General features: G+C 33.2%; 1 protein-coding gene across 3 annotated transcripts; it reads right to left on the bottom strand.

Moving 5' to 3' along the window:
• Nucleotides 1-10: 10 nt before the first annotated feature.
• LOC127882239 (uncharacterized) lies at nucleotides 11-17,647 on the bottom strand. Of its 3 annotated transcripts, none has more exons than XM_052430767.1 (11): nucleotides 17,484-17,647; nucleotides 6,267-6,443; nucleotides 6,022-6,122; nucleotides 5,615-5,744; nucleotides 5,351-5,470; nucleotides 4,995-5,207; nucleotides 4,353-4,448; nucleotides 4,142-4,216; nucleotides 3,831-3,920; nucleotides 2,804-2,891; nucleotides 11-1,408 (listed from the first exon to the last, which is right to left on the bottom strand). In XM_052430767.1, exons 1-11 carry the CDS (start codon nucleotides 17,536-17,538, stop codon nucleotides 799-801), a joined length of 1,755 nt encoding a protein of 584 aa, XP_052286727.1. In that variant the 5' UTR covers nucleotides 17,539-17,647; the 3' UTR covers nucleotides 11-798. The 3 variants fall into 3 exon arrangements, with proteins under 3 accessions (XP_052286727.1, XP_052286728.1, XP_052286729.1); XM_052430768.1 differs by lacking the exon at nucleotides 17,484-17,647 and adding an exon at nucleotides 16,876-16,994; XM_052430769.1 differs by lacking the exons at nucleotides 6,022-6,122; nucleotides 17,484-17,647 and adding an exon at nucleotides 16,876-16,994.
• Between the last annotated feature and the right edge of the window lie 1,693 nt (nucleotides 17,648-19,340).

Below are 19,340 nucleotides of genomic sequence, written 5' to 3' on the forward strand. Positions count from 1 at the left end.
TGACAACAGCAATCGTTCGCCTTGAAAAGCGTTCGTTTAATCAAGAGGTAAAAATATAAGGGTTATTGAGTGGCATGGGAATTTGCAAAACAGCATAGGTTAAATAACAAAACCACGTATAGCCAATACCTATTTAAACATTAACAAGTAGATATATAGCGAGTCATCGATTTTACTAAAAGTTCATTAGCATCTGTGACCTCAAATGAACAAAATTCACGTTAAAACAAGGTTTTATTTGTTAACACCATGACGTTTAGGATCACTATTGACATAAAATTAACATGTGCGTGAATTGAAATATTTCTGATAGGATCCAACGCATATTTGTAAGTTTATTTAATCGACTGCAACACAAATAATATTGTTGTATACCTAGTCTAATAAAGATACATTTGTTATTCTATTATTCATCACTTCCGATTGTAAAATCCCAAAATACCTATTCGGGCTTAATTTTTTATGCAATTACTATTTAACGTAACATATCCCGACGGCGCTTTACTGTTAAATGCTCATTGCGTCTTGGTGTTCAACAAATTACACGGATTTTCATTTTTTTTAAACTTAATAATTAGTAAATACTATAAAAATAAACGCGAAAATGATGGTGATGAGCGCTTGATTTTTCAATAAAATCTGCAAGTAATACTGTTGATTTCCGTAAATAGCATTCGACCTCGAATTATATAGCTCTCCTTAATGAGCAACATTTACTATACCCTTCAACTGTCTACGACTTTTATGTAATATTTATCAAAAGATATCGAGATATTTGATTGACTCATTGAATTATCCTTAGTTCATTCGATCTTTCTTAACGAGTGTGTAGTCCAAAGAGTCGGATTGGACGACCTTGAACTTCATACTATTTATGGCATCGTAATCGCCACCTTTATTGCCTTTGATGTCATCACCTGTTCCGTCTGCGTTATAAGCAGTGAGTGGTATATGATTATAGTCGCTAATGTCATCCTTCACATGGGTTAATACTGCTAAAGTTGTATCGTAATCGTCATCTGAAGCCTTAGCCCCTTCCTGTCCTTGTATTCCTTGATCATAATCGCCTGGTCGGCCAATCTTGAGTTTGTTGTAAATATTGTCCGGTTTTCTGGCATTGAAGCCTGATGTTAAAACATTGGTTGTACAGTCATAATTACCGTTCTTCTCAAAAGATTCACCTGTCTCTTGTAGGGTGTTATAATCTTCGTCCATATTTGCCTCACTTGCTTCATTGTAACGTTCAACGTTGTCTTTAATAGATTGCTCACATTTCTCTAGGATAAAATAATTATGATTAGGCACATTCTCTTCAATGCTTTTCCCGTGACTCTTATGCTCTTCCAATTCCGGATTGTCTTCTAGATGTTTCTCATTTTCTGTCTTTTTATTGCAAGGTATTGATCCTCTAAAAAAAAAAACAACCGTGTTATTCCGATACACTACACAACAGTTAGAACGCATAAAATAAGTAAATACATACACATTCAGTAGCATCAACAGGGCATTATTGTCACCGCTTCATTGGCATTGATTCATATTTCAGAGGATAGTGATCATTTGCTGTACATATGGACCAAAACAATACTTATTGATGAACCCGGTCGTACTTTTAAACCAGAAGCATAAGAACATTAACATTCTGAGTCACGATAAAATGAGACCAAAAAGCGCTTTATTGTTTTTGTTTTAGTTTTTCAAAATTGAAATTTAAGTTTCACAAATAACATTACATGTTTGTTTCGTGTATTTTTTCTAAATACAGAAAATAAAGTAGACACCTTGTTGCGTGTATGTCACATGTCTGTCAGAGGGGACTAACACATTCATAAATAACTATAAATTATACATTAAATAAATCTAATTGGTATTTATATACAATACATTTATCTAATTGGTTCTATTACGTGATTTGATATATTGTATATGTATTTAAGAGTAAACACAACTAAAAATTTAGATATTAAAGGGAGATTATACGATTTTGTCAAATATTTATGAATTTATATAAAATGTGTAAAAAAGGTATTATACATATATTTCAATATAAATAAAAATAAAAGTTAAGAACAACATGTGTCGAAAAATGCGAAATAAGCCAGATATTTTATTCTGAAATCGAAAATGTATGTACAATCGAATTCGCAAGCATGTATATCAAGCATGAACGATTTAAATCTAAATTTAGTTTTACGGATCATTTTAATTTCCTGCAACGATATCTATTCATACGACACACGAACACTAACTCCGATCCTAAAAAAAAGACGAATGCTTCGGTTATTGTAGGAAACTATGTACGAAACATCTTCGTCGCAATTGGCTCTTGGCGCTAATTTGTCTTTGCTGCATTTTATGAAATTCGTCTTCAATGTATAATTTGTATTGCCTATTTTGTGTAATTGTAACATATTTTTATCAATATATTACAATTTAACACATATACAAATCGTATAATCTCCCTTTAAAAAATCACTGGAACTTATAAAACCTTCCCGTCATAGCATTGGTTAACAAACGTATACATCACACAATTATTTGATATTTTACTGTCAGTTTGACCATAGCCTTTAATGAAGTATTATTGTCTGCTATTATATATTATATTTGCCTCATTATTTTAAAATCTGTAAATGGACTGGACTGTAAAAGCTGGGGACAGGTTCCTTACGAAAATAAATTGCGTTTGTGTGTATTGGCATTAAAGGTCGTTCACATCATCTCGAATAGGTGTACAATTAAGTAAATTCATAACGTATGTCTCGGCATGAATACATGAAAAACAGTTAAATGTGTAACAAACCTCTTATATAAGACAATCACAACTACTCCAGCGATCATGAATATAAATCCGAAGGTGATACCAACTGCGATAGCAACAGTCGATGTTTCTGTAAAGAAACGTAAAAACACACTATAAATTATTTACATGACTACACGAATTAATATTGGGTTATCATCAATGATGATTTATTTCCTCCTGAATACCAAAAGCTATCGGTTATTAACTTCAAGGTATACTATTGTTAACGCGACATATTTAAAATCGGTCAACATAAACAGCAAGTTATTTCCAAATTGTGTAGAACCCTTTAAAGTTATATATTTATGGGCGAATACGACACTTAATATAATAATATGTTCTTTAGTTTTCATACTCTTCTTCAAGAGTAATTGTAACCTTGTAGTTATTAAAATAATTTTGACGCTAGCATGTTTTTATCAATATAAATTTTAATTTTAGCTTGGCTATACTTACTTTCATGTATGAGCAGAAAACGAACAATGTTACCACATAAGCTAAAACCTCAATATAAGTGTAAAATTCTAGTATAACACTTCTCGACTTATGGAGGAAATTAATCTGCCATAAATACAATTATGATAGATCATCATTCGTTACGGCTATATCATTTTGTTAGCAAAACTTTCAGTAAAAATCTTCATAGTAATTGTGCGCAAACACTGTTGTGGCAATTTAATAAAATAATAATGTTTAAATGACTGGGTTCAACTAAATGTTGTAAACATCTTTTAATGCTTGCTTAAATGATAATGTTTCTGTTGCTTCGAGAAATATCCCAGATGATCAATATTTAAATTTGTAATGCAGCAATAAAAACAAACAAAATATGCACAATTACCATTAGTATTGACTATTGCAAATATGTATTGCCCGTTTGGTGATCCGAACGTGATACACATCTTTACAATATTTACTATTTGCACATAACATTTCATTCTCGGTGAACAAATTAAAATATAGGTTATGAAACAGAAAATTTATATCGACGTTTTAACGTAAATGAAGAGTTACTGGCAATGTGTACCTTGAACTTGCGATGTTTTGGTATGTTGTGCTGTTGACATCAAAGTCGTAGTCCATGAAGTTATTTTTGCAGTGTTTGATTGTGTTGCAGCTGTTACACAAAACTGATCTTATTGTTTCGATTAAAATATTTAAACCAATGACACACATAAATAAAGTTCAGTATTAGTTTCTGATATTTCATTTAGACATGTTTTGTTCACGTATATAAATAATATTTTATGATAAAGCGTAACCATTTTTTTAACTATGCACTTTAAATGTAATGTTGACGCATGTATACTTATAAACGAAACAAAATTGATTGCTTACCATCTGCTGGTGGTTGTTGAGTGACCATCATGGTAAATGGTGTATTTTGTTCTACTGTACTTGGAACTGGCGGTACTAAAACAAATGAACATGAAATATTTACATGTTATTGTGTTATTGTTTGTCATTTCAAAACATTTGCATGATGTAATTAAATGGTGTTGTGCTCTAAACACACCCGATATAATATTAGTATACACATATAGATTACCTCCAATACAAAGTCGGTGTCTCAGTCTGTCGACCTTAAAATCAATGTTGCCGTCAATTGTAACGAATGCAAACACTTTCTCCAGAGCCCATTGATCTAAAATGTACGCATTTAAGTTTTTGTTCATATTATACACATATTAATCGGATGGCAGTCTGGTTTTCTTCCGAAGTAGCGCTGCTAAATTTTTAAGTATTGACAGAGGCCGTAAGGCCAAGGGCAACAGTTCAAACTAAAACTCTCGATACTGAAGGAAAACAATTTGACAGGCTTTTCCTAAACATAATTGAAGTCTACGTTTTATTAAATGCTTATTAAAATGATTTATCAGTTAATTAATGTAACTTTGCAATAACTTCTGCGCAGTTTAAATAGTGAGATATCATACCCAAATCAAAGCAACAGCACATACAAAAATGTTGCCTGCTCTGTTCAACAAAGCGGTTGATAGTTTAAAATGCGTTAAATAAGCATGTATCATGTGAATAATGTGGTGTAATGTGAATAAGGTACTTAATTTATATAACGCATCATCATATATTATACATCTAGGTGGAGATGTTACTGTTCATTATTTGTTATTATTCTTTTATTTATATTGACTAAAGTTTTTTTTTCCAATAAGTTGAACAAAGCCATTACCGTGATTGTCAGCCTTTAGAAAAGTATGCGTTTGTATAACCCCTGTCCAGTGAGGTTGATCATCTGATTGACGAAATGTCCCAAATTTCTGTCCATTTTGTATACTTTCAATTGTTGCCGGCATCAGCCCATTGTTCAAACAAACTATATTTGCTTCAGACCATGAAGTCGGCAATTCATTCACATCTTGGACCGCAGCAACTCGGTTGTTATCTCAACAACAAAACGAAAAGATTTCCTTATTGTAACTGTGTATTTACCCATGACACTAGTAAATTTTTATTTAAAATTTAAATAAGTATTTATTCGTAAACATACAACTAATATAGTTTTATAAAAGGACCCCGTTAATATACCGTTTAACACACTGCTGCAAAGGAGTCTATTAAATCGGCCACTGCAAGTTCCCAATTCGGAACTTACATAGTAATAGTCCAGGCAAGACAAACCATAAGTAAAAGAGGGTATGGCCTCAACTGAAACAGATGAGACATAACCACATTGTTGCTATGCATATATATACATATTATATATATACCATGTAACCATTTGCATATAACCACTGTGAAAAATACTTCAACATTCAAAGTCAAAAGTAAGAAAGTTTAGAGTATTCATACCTTTAATAATATTATAAACTGCGTACTTATTTTCTTTTCCACACATATATTGATGATCACAGCTGTAGGTACATGACGTTTCGTTTAGATTACCAAACTTCGCCATGCACACGCATTCGATATTTTCCTGCTGCTCAAAAACAAACATTGCAACTATAAAAAGACAAAAAAGAAATTACTCTTCGCGCTTTTTGATTCAGTTCTCCTAACATACGCAAGTCATGAACCTAGTTTTAAAGAGGGTAATTATGATTGGTACTCACATTTTTTATCGTATTACTGTGTGTTAATAGTTAAACATTTCGCTGAAAAGTGAACTTACCGGCTAAAGAATACAATACAAATTCAAAAGAATAGCATTTTCCTAAAAAGCCTACTATATATCCAACAAATACGAGTATACTGACTTGTGATGTTTTAACCCCAAAGGCAGTTCCCATGCATAGATGGCAGCAATCACCAATGCTTTTCACATGTATTGTGTCATTAGTATTGTTTATGGCACATCCTTAAGCATAAAAAGGGAACATGTATACTGATAATTCAAAATAAGATCCTCCTAATGTACATAGTAAAACGATTAAGCACTTCTTTTGTCTATAATGCGACTTAAGAAAACTTATCTCGTCATAATTGATATACTCGTAGTTACCAAGATAGTCTAACGCTACAGTAGCGTTTAAGTAGCCAATCCAAACTCCGTCTGCTGGGATATCAGGCAATGTCTCGTTCAATTGCCATCCTCCGTGTATAGAATACTTCAATTTCGGAACAGCGAGCGTGCAACCTGCATCAGTCCAATTGGATATAGTGTAGATGATATCTGAAGCTGGAATATGTTGGATATGTGTTTTATTGTTATGGTTAATAAGCTATTATAACATCATCAATCTGGATATTTTTTAACATTTTACATATCAGCTTTTTAAACATTTTCAATAGGGCGTGTTGCATTGGAGTCATAGATTGAGTTGGACGAATACGTCGGCTTCTTTGATAGTGCCGCTGTTTGTATTTCTTATGTGTATACATGGGCGGCCTTTTTTGTTCGAATTGATTCAGGTGTTTTCTGTCTTAGACAGTTTTCGTTGGGTGGGTTTGCTTAGGTGTAGTTATAGTCATGGAATCACTCGTCTTTCACGGGTATATTTTTTCGTAAAACCGAAACTATGTAAACATGCATGTGACTGTATTAATATCAAGTTCGTTATGTAAGAAAGTTCAGATACGCTTGAAGAAGTCTAATATTTTCTGAAAACCCATATATTAAGTTTATTTCGGCTGTTTTTTGTTTCTATATTTATAAAAATATACGAGAGCATTTTTAGTTTGTTCGTGTGGGTATCGATGCTTTGTACGTTTCGTTACACCATACTTATCAATTAATTAAATTGGTATATGCACTAATAATTTATAGATTGTACGTTATTCATGTCGTCATAACTTTTGTTGAATGCATCGAATAGGCATACTAGTTGTACATCAAAACACAAAAAAAAATCAAGATCAGTTTTAACCCGTACATTTTTTCTGCACTCTCCTTTTCTTTTTGAAATTGCAACTTCCTAGCAACTTCCTCGTCCACAAGCAACACACGTTTTCATTCTCAATCCCGTGTTACACCATTCAATATCATATTTGTATCATTATATCATAATTTAACCAATACGCTGGGTTATCCAAAAAAATAATTGTTTTTCTTGAATTCGGACCTCTACCATTGACCGGTTGTGCCGAGATACATTGTAATCGAATACAGCGATGTATTGACAACATTACATTTGAAATCGCCATACATATAATCTACAAGTTCTCCGATCTGTTTACGGTAGAATTGACAAATTTGACAGACTTTTTTGACGTTCATCGATTCCAATATTTTGCCAATACTTGAAAATAAAAATCATCAACAGAAAGAGAAAGTGTACATACAAACCTATAAATTTTGAAATGCTAGCAATGAAAGACACATGTGTTATTGATTTAGTACATTATTATTTACACTAGTTGTTCCTATTTGTTAGAATACCGTTTTTTAGTTAGTGCTTTGTGAAATAAAAGAGTTGACGTAGTTTTAATTGTTAATGTAACGTGAACTTTATCCAGTTGATAGCGTAATCAACTGCAACCATATGCTGTATGCGAGTGAAAGAGATAAACAATTTGACCTTTCAATATTTTGAAGAACCAGTACAAAATACAGATCAGAATTAAAGTATCTCAAAATGCAGTTACTTAGTTTATAGTGAGTATACACAAAACGCATAATGCACATGTGTCTTGATATTGCAACGAACAATTACTTTTAAAGTGAATCTGTAATAATTAGAAAGTAGCTTTAGGCAATTAATTGTTCGTCGCAGTACTCTTACCCACACGAACATAACTTTACGGAGAGAACATATTTCAACATGCACACGTCTAACTAAATCAAATGCCTCAAGTGTACTTATTTACAACGACAATATTTCCTCAAAACTTAAGTCCGTTATGAAATTCAAACTTTTTTGCGGGTAATAACGCAGCTAATAATAAGTCGATGATTTAAAACTTTAAGTGACATATTACGCTAAAATCGACCAATATATGCAGATAAATTGTTGAGTCAAACATGTGTTGTATCATACTTCGTAACATACTGTCACGAGCCGAGCGGCAGCTGTGATTTTACTTCTGTTTCTTTAACTTTTCCAAACTTGAAGCTTTTGTTCAAGTTTAACATGGAACTAAAATGGACTCTGATAAACAGTAAACTAAGAATAACATTTTGCCTATTCAGTTGTTTTAAAATTGTCAAACAAATATACAAACTCAAGATTTATAACCTTTCTAAATTTTATTCATTCATAACGAATAAATAAATAACAACTTTCAATATATATATTTCTTAACAGACAGATTAATTTTCAGACATTTACATTATAATACAGCAATATACACGTACATGTGTCATGTTAAGTATTTGCACTTTCTATTTTATAATGTTCTAAAAAGATGACAAATGCAATTTTTAAGTATTTATAAAATTCAGTCTGAATTTTAATAGCTAAGTCTTATTGAAAAATGTATTTTAAATGCTTATATAAGAAAAATAAAATAGGTCTCACACCTAGGAAAACAAAGTTCAGAGTCCTCGAATGAGAATTTTCAGTGCCTTTTATACTCTCCAAAAGCGCACACATAACGTTGTGCAATAATAACGTAAAAGCGCACATATGAATTGTGCACAAAAAGCGCACAAACAACGAGCAGTAAAGCGCGCAAGAGCGCACAATAAAATTTGAGCGTTCTTGACACGGTAAATGTCACTCATATTAAAATGATATTTCTGACGATATTACAATGAAGCAGTAGTCAAATACATATCAATTAAATCAATAAATCATTTATAAAGATGACTATTACCTTTTTAAACAATTTTTAAGAAGGAATATGAGTATTTAACAAAAGATATTGTATGACGAAACTGTCAAAATACTGTAGTCAGTGTAAACTACCCAGAAGGCACTTATGTCAGCATCAGGAAATCAACTTCCTGTTTATGCAAAAATGGCTGCCACATTAACAGACGCTTAAACAATGAGACTTTTAAAAAGGATATTACAAATAATAAAGAAGCGCAAAAGGTAGGCATCGGCTGTTATCAGCTCTAACTTCCACACAGCATCCAATAAAAGCATTAAATAACAGTGACATAGTCATTTAGATGCAAAACATAAACGGTAAAAATGAACAATGTACATGAACATAAACACATGTTTTCATAAACAATCTAGGGCATGACAATACATTCTATGGAATGTAATTCAATTGAGGATTGCATTTCAACATAAGCATTTGTATTATGCTCATTCGTCTTACCATCTCACGATGTTCATATCAAGCATAAGTTATATCGCAACAAACAAAAGCTATATTAACATCTGAATATATGTATCCGTTCGTGTGGCATGACGAAAAATCCTATAAATGTTGATTACGTCAGCAAACATCTTCAATACATTGTAATGACTTAATACAGTACAACCTGTGCTTTTTTAGAACGAGTACTTACTGCAGTAGACAATATATATTTACACAATAATTAAAGGAGCGTTTTCCACTTGAAAATCAAGCAAATCATTTGCAAAAAGTTAAGGAGATCTTCCACATAGTTTTTAAGGAATGGTTTATCCGCCAGTACATGCTTGTTGCTAAATGACAATTTCATATTTCTAAATGACAATTTGTATTCCTTATTGCCAACTCCACTTTGACGTATGATAACTTGCATTTGAATTCTGTTGCATTACAATTGTATGTTTGTTTCTTGCATTTGCTATAGAAACAATTAATATTTAATGCGCCTTAAGGCGTATGTTCGGTCCCTTAATGAATACAATTTGTTTTTGGTGTAATGGAATTTGCGTTCAGCTTCGCAATATTGAAATGTTAATTTATACCACTGCTATTTACTTCTGTGCTCGCCTAAGTGCAGTATACTTTGTTGCTTCGATGATCTTTCTATGCATGTACAGCGTTATTTTATTAGATGGAACCAATAATAACGTTCTAGCGCAAATATAATACAGGGAGCCAAAAAAAAAATCTAGCAGGTGTACGATAATTTCCGGCGTGAAGACTACTTTTGTGGAAACAATTATTTTGGCGTCCGAGCTTGTTTTGCTGATAGTAAATACCGCAAAGAGATGTATTCGATCAGAAAAGTGTATTTGAAAGAATATGATATATTCGCAGATTTTAAGACATAATGACACTTAGTTGTATGACCGCGTGGTCAGTGCTCGATACGCACGTGTTTGAATGTGTGCATACGCGTGTATGCGTGCGTTTATATATGCGTGCGCGCATTTGATTAACTTCGTGTTGCGTCATGCCTTGCAGCATGCTTAGTGCATATTGCTTTCGTTTTGTTGAATTGCTAGTGATAATACTAGTGTAATTGCTAGTGTAATTACTAGTGTAAAGTCGGAATGTACAAACAATATGTTGGTAACGAATAGCACAATACAAAAAGAATTCGTCATGTACCAAAATGTAATGGTAATATGTCATCATGGAGTTGTCGTTAAGCAATATGCATTTGTCATTATGCTATATGCAATTGTCATTTAGCAAAAACGAATTGGCTGGCGGACATTCCCTTCCATATGTTTTATGTGTAGCATGCCCGATGCATATATATATATATATATATATATATATATATATATATATATATATATATATATATATATATATATATATATATATATATATATATATATATATATACCACTCCAACGTGATACTGCGATAATGCTTTCAGAGTATTGTTTTCATTTCTACCGTTATATGAATGTATAGCATACTTTGAAGCGTAACTCTAATAATAAGACAACATAATTGCTATTTTATGAATAGTTTACTTTTCATGCAATTAATGTTTAAAAGTATAACAACATTGTTTTACAATGTGACAGTGAGGTAATAAATATGATGATACCAGAAAGTGTGTCGTCGTGAATCATTCGTTAACTTCTGTGAAGATCATCGGAGGGGGTAATCACGTGACAGATAAGATGGAGACGTCCATGCCGAGGCAGGCATTTTTCGTAGTTTTATACCCTTTATTACTTTTATTATTATTTTTTATGCCAAACTTTCCAGCCATATTAGGAAGAAAGTTACTGGCTTTTATATTCGCTCTATATCTCGACTTTACTCGGTGCGAAATTTCTTAGCGGAATGACCTAATTAGGGCTCCACTAAGAGAATTTGCGGGGAGTAAAGTCAAGATATAAAGCGAATTTAAATACATAATAACGCTAATCACCATTTTACTGATATGTCTGGAAAGTGAGCGTCATTTACAAAATAAACAGAAGTAATTAAGGGTATAACACGGCGAAAAATAACTGTCTCGGTCTGGATGTCGCCATCTTGACTATCACGTAATTACCCCCTCTGATCATACGGAATAAAAAATATCGATGCGACTTGTTTAAAGGGACTGTCAACCAGATTGATGAAAAAAATAAAAGTTCTAAAATTGCGGGTTTTTTACAATTATTAGTTTATATTGATTAAACTATCACGACTGTTATGTTACATTACTTGAAAAAAGTAGTAAAGTTTTAATATTTTCAGTATATTCGGTAATACAATTTTACTGGGTATGTGTACCAGGTAACTACCAGTTAACTATAAATAACGCAAGAAGATTGATCATCATCGTCGCGTGGTTAACCCGGGAATTGTGCATTCGTAGTGAATTGTATATATTTAATATATAAAATGATCTATCTATTTGTGTTATTTATTGTGTGTATATCGCTATGCCACCTATTTTCGCGAAGTACTTTCGATTTCACATCGCGAAATTTGATTACCAAATATACTGAAAATATGAACTTTTTCAAGTAATGTAATATACCAGTCGTGATATTTTAATCAATATTTTAATCAATGTAAACTTATAACTGAAGAAAATGCGGTATTTTAGAACTATTCTTTTTTCGTCAATCTGATAGATTAATTAAAATTAATTAAAAATGGCCTTCAAGGTCGTCTGGATATATTTAAGAGCAAGCTTAATCAGGTTTAGCAACTCTCGTTTGAAGCAAATCGAATGATACGTTGTATATGTATGATGTATTAAGTAGCCACTTAACGCGACATCTAAATCGATGAACTTGCTGAAATTGTACCTACTATTCAAACCAGCTAACTAATAAGGAACATGTTTTCTTCGGCCTAAGATTGTATGAATTTCTTAAAATATAAAACGGGGATTTCTATCCCCTTCAACTGATTTGAGAAAAGTACATCTTAACTTTTTATAAAGAATAACGGCTGTAATGTCGCGTAACTCCTGCTGTAGAGCTACGATAACTTTTAATAAAAGTGTCTAATTGTTGCGTGATTTATAACATCCTATAAATACATGTCCTCTTTGTTTTTATAATGTTTATCTTCTTACCATCCGCGAGTATTTATTATTTGTAATCTGTAGCATATAGTATTAGAGTATTTACATTGTTTGATACAGCGGTTAGTGTAGGTCGTTATCATATTACGAGCGTTTTTATCTGAACGGGGATTTTATTGGGTCGAATGTATCAACAATTTAAAGTCATCATGTTAGATACTAAGATATTCAGCGTACATATTTGTTCTGGATGCTTCTGAATGTGTTTAATTTTACATAAGATATTTTGTAAAAAGCATTGACATCTTCCGGGTTCAAAGTTGATTAAAGATGTATATACATAACACTGTATTTATAAACACAAACATGAAATTGAGCGTGTATAACTTCTCAATGTCTTTCCGGTATCAACTTTGAATACACTTAGCTTTATTAATTGATTAACGCTTTTATACGTCAAAGTTAGCAGTTTAATCCTACTTTAAAACTGTCATTGAGTGTTGCTCATTAAAAATGTAGCCCTATAACTCTGCGGTTGTTCACGTGGTGTCATCGTATTCATATGAAAGATACACTGACTTTACCAAAAAGAATCGATGAAATGATCCGTATACAAACTATGTTGAGGATATGAAATTATATAAACATCGAAACACAAGTTTTTTCTACCAGCTACAAGTTACCAGTTAAGCACCATAGTTTTCTCTTACTTTCTTTTTTGATGTTATTAAAGCAATGCTTAAACAAGTTATTTGAATCATGTAATATCATTTACCGGCTAGTCGTGGGGACAAATTGTCAGGTTATGGGGATTGGCGAATTATTTGACCATGAAACTATATGTAATAGGCACTCGCTCGCGTTATTGCATGTTTAATAACAATAGGTTGTTACAAAGACCAAAAACAATTTAGCGACATACAAGTCAGAAACTGACAGTTAAAGTTTGAATGCAGGGTTAGTATGTTCATAATGATGAGAAAATAACTCTTGTTAAACAGTGTTTCAAAACATTTTACTGAATATATGTGAGAAAATGGCCATAGTAAAAACCGATCGCCTCCGCCGGACGTTTTGTTAATAAACAGCTCTTTACCTGTTGTTTGTACACGGTGCGCATACTTTAAACTGTGTTGAAAATATTATGTTGAACAGTCTGTGAAATGTATACGTTTCTTATTATGTGCAATATATACGCAACGTATTATATGTATCATAAGCGTCAAATGGTTTGTGCAACATATATCTTTAACAGTCTGTGGAAAATAGATTGGCAGCAGTCTGATCAGCACATACGTTCAACAGTCTTCGAAGTATTTACGATTAATATTCAAATCCCTTGCATTTACATGGAGATATTTTGAACAAACTGAATATCGTGATAGATACCTTATGATATTCATAATCTGCTAAAAATAAATAATGTTCTGCTTTATTGACCTTTAAAAATATGTCTTGTTTTCCTTTTTTTACTCTTACCCGTTTGTTAGTTATTAAGTCATATCATATATGTTTTTGTGAGAATAAACCATTGATAAGGGGAAATAAAAAGTGATCTTAGAACAAATATACCAAAATATGTTTCATATTTAAAGCAGTAAAAATACAACATAAAATAACCATATATTCATACATAGCATCGATCTAGCAACGGACATTATACTTTATATCTTAAATACGGTGTAACAGGCCATTTTTTCCCCCCTGGCCACTTTTTCCCCGGGGGAAAAGTAGCCTAGGCCAATTCTTCCCCCCTAGTCCAATTCTTCCCCCCCCCTGATTTTTTTCATTTAATATATCTTTCCGTCTACATCTTTCGGCCAGTTTCCCCCCCCCGGCCAGTTTTTCCCCCCTACCTTGTTCAAGTAGTTTTAACAAAAGAATTTGATAGAGCGTTGCTTAAACTGCCTCCACACTCTTGTCTTTTATTTTTCTTATCTTTTACATTTATTCTTCACGTTTCGGCTATTTTTCCCCCCTGGCCAGTTTTTCCCCCCTACCATGTAAAAGAAGTTTTAACAACAGAATTTGATTGAGAGTTGCTAAAACTGCCTTCACCCCCTTATTGTTTATTTTAATTATTTTTTACATGTATTATTCACATTTTAGCAAGTTTTTCCTCCTGGCCAGTTACCCCGCCCCCCTACCTTGTAAAAGTAGATTAAACAACATAATTTGATGGAGAGTTGCTAAAACTACCTCTACCCCCTTATTTGTTATTTTACTTCTGTTTTAAATGTATTCTTCACTTTTTGTCCAGTTTTACCCCCTGACCAGTTTTCCCCACTACCATGAAAAAGTAGTTTTTACAAAAGAACTTGATGGAGACAAGTTGCTAAAACTGCCTCCACCCCCTTATCGTTTATTTTACTTATCTTTTACATTTATTCTTCACTTTTCGACCAGTTTGTCCCCCCTTGCAAGTTTCCCCCCCCCCCTACCTTGTAAAAGTAGTTTTAACAACAGAACTTGATGGAGAGTTGCTAAAACTGCCTCCACCCCCTTATCTTTTATTTTACTTATCTTTTACATTTATTCTTCACTTTTCGGCCAGTTTATCCCCCCTGGCAAGTTCCCCCCCCCCCCCTTACCTTGTAGAAGAAGTTTTAACAACAGAATTTGATGGAGAGTTGCTAAAACTGTCTCCACCCCCTTATCTTTTATTTTACTTATCTTTTACATTTTTTCTTCACTTTTCGGCCAGTTTTTCACCCCTGGCAAGTTTTTTCCCCCTACCATGTAAAAGTAGTTTAACAACAGAATTTGATTGAGAGTTGCTAAAAAAAGTACTAAAGATATTTTAACCCGATTTGACATTTGACCTTGATTGCCCTTTTATTAACTTGATACTTGTATTATTCTATAAAGCACATCTGTACAGAGGGGGTGAATTGCTCAAGGGGAGAAAAATGGCAGACAGTCGCGATCATGTTAAAATAAATAATTAAGGTGGGGAAAGAATTGGGTGAATGGGACAAAAATGGCTGAGAGTCATGTAAAATAAATTCTGAAGTAGAGGGGGTGGGGGGGGGGAATTGGCTGAGGGAGAAAAATTGGCCGAGAGTCATGTTGCAATAAATTCTAAAGTAGGGGGAGGGAATAGGCCGAGGGGAGAAAAAATGGCCAAGAGTCATGTTGCAATTAATTCTTTAAGTAGGGGGGAAAAATTGGCCAATGGGAGAAAAAATGGCCGAGAGTCATTTTGCAATAAATTCTTAAGTGGGGGGGACGGGAGAGATTTGCAGAGGGGAGTAACAATGGCCAAGAGTCATGTTAAAATAAATTCTAAAGTAGAGGGGACAATTGGTCGAGGGAAGAAAAAATGATCAAGAGGCATGTTGCAATTGATTCTTTAAGCAGGGGGAGGGGAATCGGCAAAGGGGAGAAACAAATGTCAGAGAGTATTTTGCAATACATTTTTAAGTAGGGAGGGGACAGATTGGCCGAGGGGAGAAAAAATGGTCTAGAGTCATGTTTAAATAAATTCTTAATTATGGGGGGGGGGGAATTGGCATAGGGGAGAAAAAATGGCCAAAAGTCATGTTGCAATAAATTCTTAAATGTGGGGAGGGGGGGAATTGGCAGAGGGGAGAAAATTGGCCAAGAGTCATGTTAAAATTACTTCTTATGTAGGGCGTAAAATTGACCGAGGGGAGAAAAAATGGCCAAGAGTCATGTTGCAATTAATTCTTTAAGTAGGGGGGTGGGTGGAATTTGGCCTAGGGAGGGGGGGAGAAAGAATGGCCGGGGGAAAAATGGACCGCTACAACGGTCAATAATGCTTGTTTAACGCCCTTTGCTTGACACCGCTTTTCAAAACATGTTTTTTCATATCAACGTCGATAATTACACAATTTTACATTAATGTTGAATGAGATTTTAATTATCCAAAGATGAAAAAACGACGGATACAGAAAATGTTCGTGCATACGTTGAAGTACGTTTGGACAAGATTAAATTGTACACGCCGAAAACTCACACATTACACAGCGCTACCGATGTCAGATTTTATGAATACTATCGAAATATACCATACTTTGAAACGTAATTTATAAAAATAATAGACCATCATTGTTTTAAATAAATGAGTTATGTTGTATTCTGCTACTAATAGTTCAAAGGTAAACATGCACAACCGGGTAACAATTTGTAGGTGATATGATTGAAATGATGATATGACTACGTGGAACGTCATCAACTATTCCTAAATTTCTCGGTGAACCAGGGTTGTGAGTTCTACTTGCTTTGATGAAAATGGCTTAAATCAAGGTTGTCAGAATACATTCAACAGCAAACTAAATGCGATAATCTAGCAACAATACTTTTCAGAAAAATCAATAACACTGCCTACCCGTGTTCCTGATCGCTTTGTCAAGTATTCACTTAACGCGAGATCACAATCAATGAACTGATTAAAAGTGTACACAACTTTTAAAACCAGCTCACTTAGTATGAACTGCGTTTCACCTGCCTATGGTTTATAAAATCTTGCCAGTGTTACACTATACACTGCTTTACAACCCTTGAAAACAAGCTTCACATGATTGAGACACGTCAATTCATTTTCTAATTAAGATTAATTAGCACTAAATGTGTTGCGCAATGTATCAAGTGTCATACATTAATGCCCATTTCTTGATTGTAAGATGTATGTCCTGCTGATGCAACTAAAGTACACGTTTTCATATTTTAAAATAATGCTTGAATCCACCACAACATCAAGTGATAAAATTACATCAGAATTTCTATTAGAAATGAAAGATATGGAATGTTAATTAACAGTTAATTCTTAATAAAAATTCTTAACCAAATAAATACTCTTACTTTCACTTGCCTGCACATTTAATAGATCTACACAAAAATAATATATTTAGGTAAAACACCATAGCGTCACAACAGTTTAAGGGTAAACACATGTTATATTTGTGCGCACATAAATATGAACATAAAACTATTTACCGTTTACTGTAACGGTAGCAAGTATAAAAACACACGCACGTGTGTTACTCCACATTATTGTTCGTTCTTTACGCTCCAAAAGATTTAAACTGACTGAATAAGGAAGTAAACTCCGACCAACTAGCGCAGGTTCGCGGTCATATAAACGAAGTCGACATTTTAACTGCGTGTTTTAATGTGTTGATAGAAAAAACTTAGTCATGTTTAAATATTGCGGTAATGGATAAGCGAGACGTGTTCATAATCTATTATTCAGCCATAGCCATTGTACCCCCCAAAAATAAATCGTCTTCTATTTTTGTTCCGTAATATAATGATATGATTCTTCCTAGATGATGTTGTTACTATTTGGTAATTTCCCTAACACTATTTGGACGTCAGCGGCGACCTGCTGTTGGTTAATATATGTTTAAACAAGATATATTAGTCAAATACGATAGGTTGGAAGGCAGGTGACAAACTTATAGTCTAGTAATACCGCCCGCTAAACAAAGATGATTGGTCGGCAAACAGGGTTAGGCGGTATACTGTATCAAGTCGTCCGGACGTATTTTGGTTTCTGGCACACGTCAGCGTTATGGTCTGGGGCCTATTTTAAAAAACCTAAAGGAGATTCACACTTTAAACTTCACACATGTAAATACATGTAATTGCGGGAAAGTGCGAAATACAAGAGACATAACTATTGCCTTCATTTTTATAGTTATTGACCTTTGTTAATTTGTGTACCTTAATTATTAGTGTTCGGATTAAATCTTGAAAAATTGAAGAATTATCAACTTGTAACTTTATAAGTGGGTATATCACATTGAAATGGTGTAAAGTGCACGTGTTACCATTTAGGATCGACTTTCGTTTAGCGTGCGTCTTCCGTCTCGAGTCGTAAGTCGTTTCATTCAAACGAAATCTCCTGAACCGCTTGGCAGATTAAAAAAAAATCTTCTTTTAAAAAATGATTATTTTTTTAATCTCTTTTACAGATATTCTACTATTTTCTGTCCGCTGCATATGGGGATTGACAGAGCTGACTATAGGTAATAACATATTCAAACTTAAAAAATATGTCTTTCTGCTACCGCATTAGACCTCATTGTGATATATGGTGTATAACATAACTTGGAAGTTGTATACTAAGTTTGTGCAAATCATGCCCTTAGGGCTAAAAAAGCAAGGCCCAATGTTTGGTGGTCTTATATCGATTGTGTTCAAATCATGCTCATTTGAATAAAAACTTTGACCAATGCTTAAAACATTGTCGTTGCATCAACTCCTAAATTAAATAGAAAATACTAATTTCATGCATAATAACCACAAGATGAGCGTTGTCGATCAATAAATAATGCATACGTATTAGTTGCTATATACATGCTATTCGATGTGATTACGATGTAATTTGGTCGAACATTGTTTGAAATAATTTTAAAGCAAACATAAAATTAACCTTTAACAGTAAATGTATTAACGTTAAATTTTTAAAATCGCCAGCAATACACAACATTAACCATTGCATAAGCACACTGCTTTTGTCACTGGTTATCACGTTTCCTTAAAATATCAACTGTACAAGGAAGTTAACGGTTCGCGAGATAGGGTTGTTCATGTAAAACGTGTATCATTGACTTAACTTAAAGCCACACAACTTGAAATGAAATACATGTTAATCAATACATAAAGGTGCAATTTGAAAATGTACAAAATTGTCATTAAATTTATAACCTAGTTAGTAAGTAATTTATTTATTTTTTTAATTTAAAACCGAAAGTAGGATTTCTATACGCGATTATTTTTAAGATTTAAAGCGCAAAAAGACGGATTTCTACCTTGTAACCACCAGGTATATTCTAATTGGCATATATA

The sequence above is a fragment of the Dreissena polymorpha genome, chromosome 5, assembly GCF_020536995.1.
Source record: "Dreissena polymorpha isolate Duluth1 chromosome 5, UMN_Dpol_1.0, whole genome shotgun sequence".
Taxonomy (NCBI): Eukaryota; Metazoa; Mollusca; class Bivalvia; order Myida; family Dreissenidae; genus Dreissena; species Dreissena polymorpha.